Source organism: Austrofundulus limnaeus, unplaced genomic scaffold, assembly GCF_001266775.1.
Source record: "Austrofundulus limnaeus strain Quisiro unplaced genomic scaffold, Austrofundulus_limnaeus-1.0 Scaffold18525, whole genome shotgun sequence".
Lineage (NCBI taxonomy): Eukaryota > Metazoa > Chordata > Actinopteri > Cyprinodontiformes > Rivulidae > Austrofundulus > Austrofundulus limnaeus.
Window position 1 is genome coordinate 1 of NW_013970927.1, and position 307 is coordinate 307.

Here is a 307-nt window from a genome sequence, read left to right on the forward strand (position 1 = left end):
AGGGTCTTGATGTGGCCATTCAAGGACCTAATATCAAAGGTGATGTGTCTCTCCCTAAACCTAAGGCTCCAGAGGTAGATGTCAACCTCAAGGGCCCAGAAATTGAAGGACCCAAGATTGACCTACCTTCTGTTGATGTTTCACTTTCTGAAGGTACAATAGAGGGGGACATCAATCTTGAAGGCCCGGATGTCAAAGGTGGAAAGTTCAAGATGCCAAAATTTGATGTGTCACTACCAAAGGTTGGTCTCACACATGTTGAAGTGCCAGACATGAAAGGAAAATTTGAAATGCCATCTATTGATAT

General features: G+C 43.3%; 1 protein-coding gene across 1 annotated transcript; it reads left to right on the forward strand.

Annotated features, from left to right (window-relative positions):
• Positions 1 to 16: 16 nt before the first annotated feature.
• On the forward strand, positions 17 to 299 carry LOC106512839 (neuroblast differentiation-associated protein AHNAK; the record flags this gene model as incomplete). The annotated part of the gene is given in 1 exon segment (XM_014001359.1): positions 17 to 299. A coding segment is annotated over 1 exon segment (283 nt), but the record flags the coding sequence as incomplete, so codon positions are not given.
• Between the last annotated feature and the right edge of the window lie 8 nt (positions 300 to 307).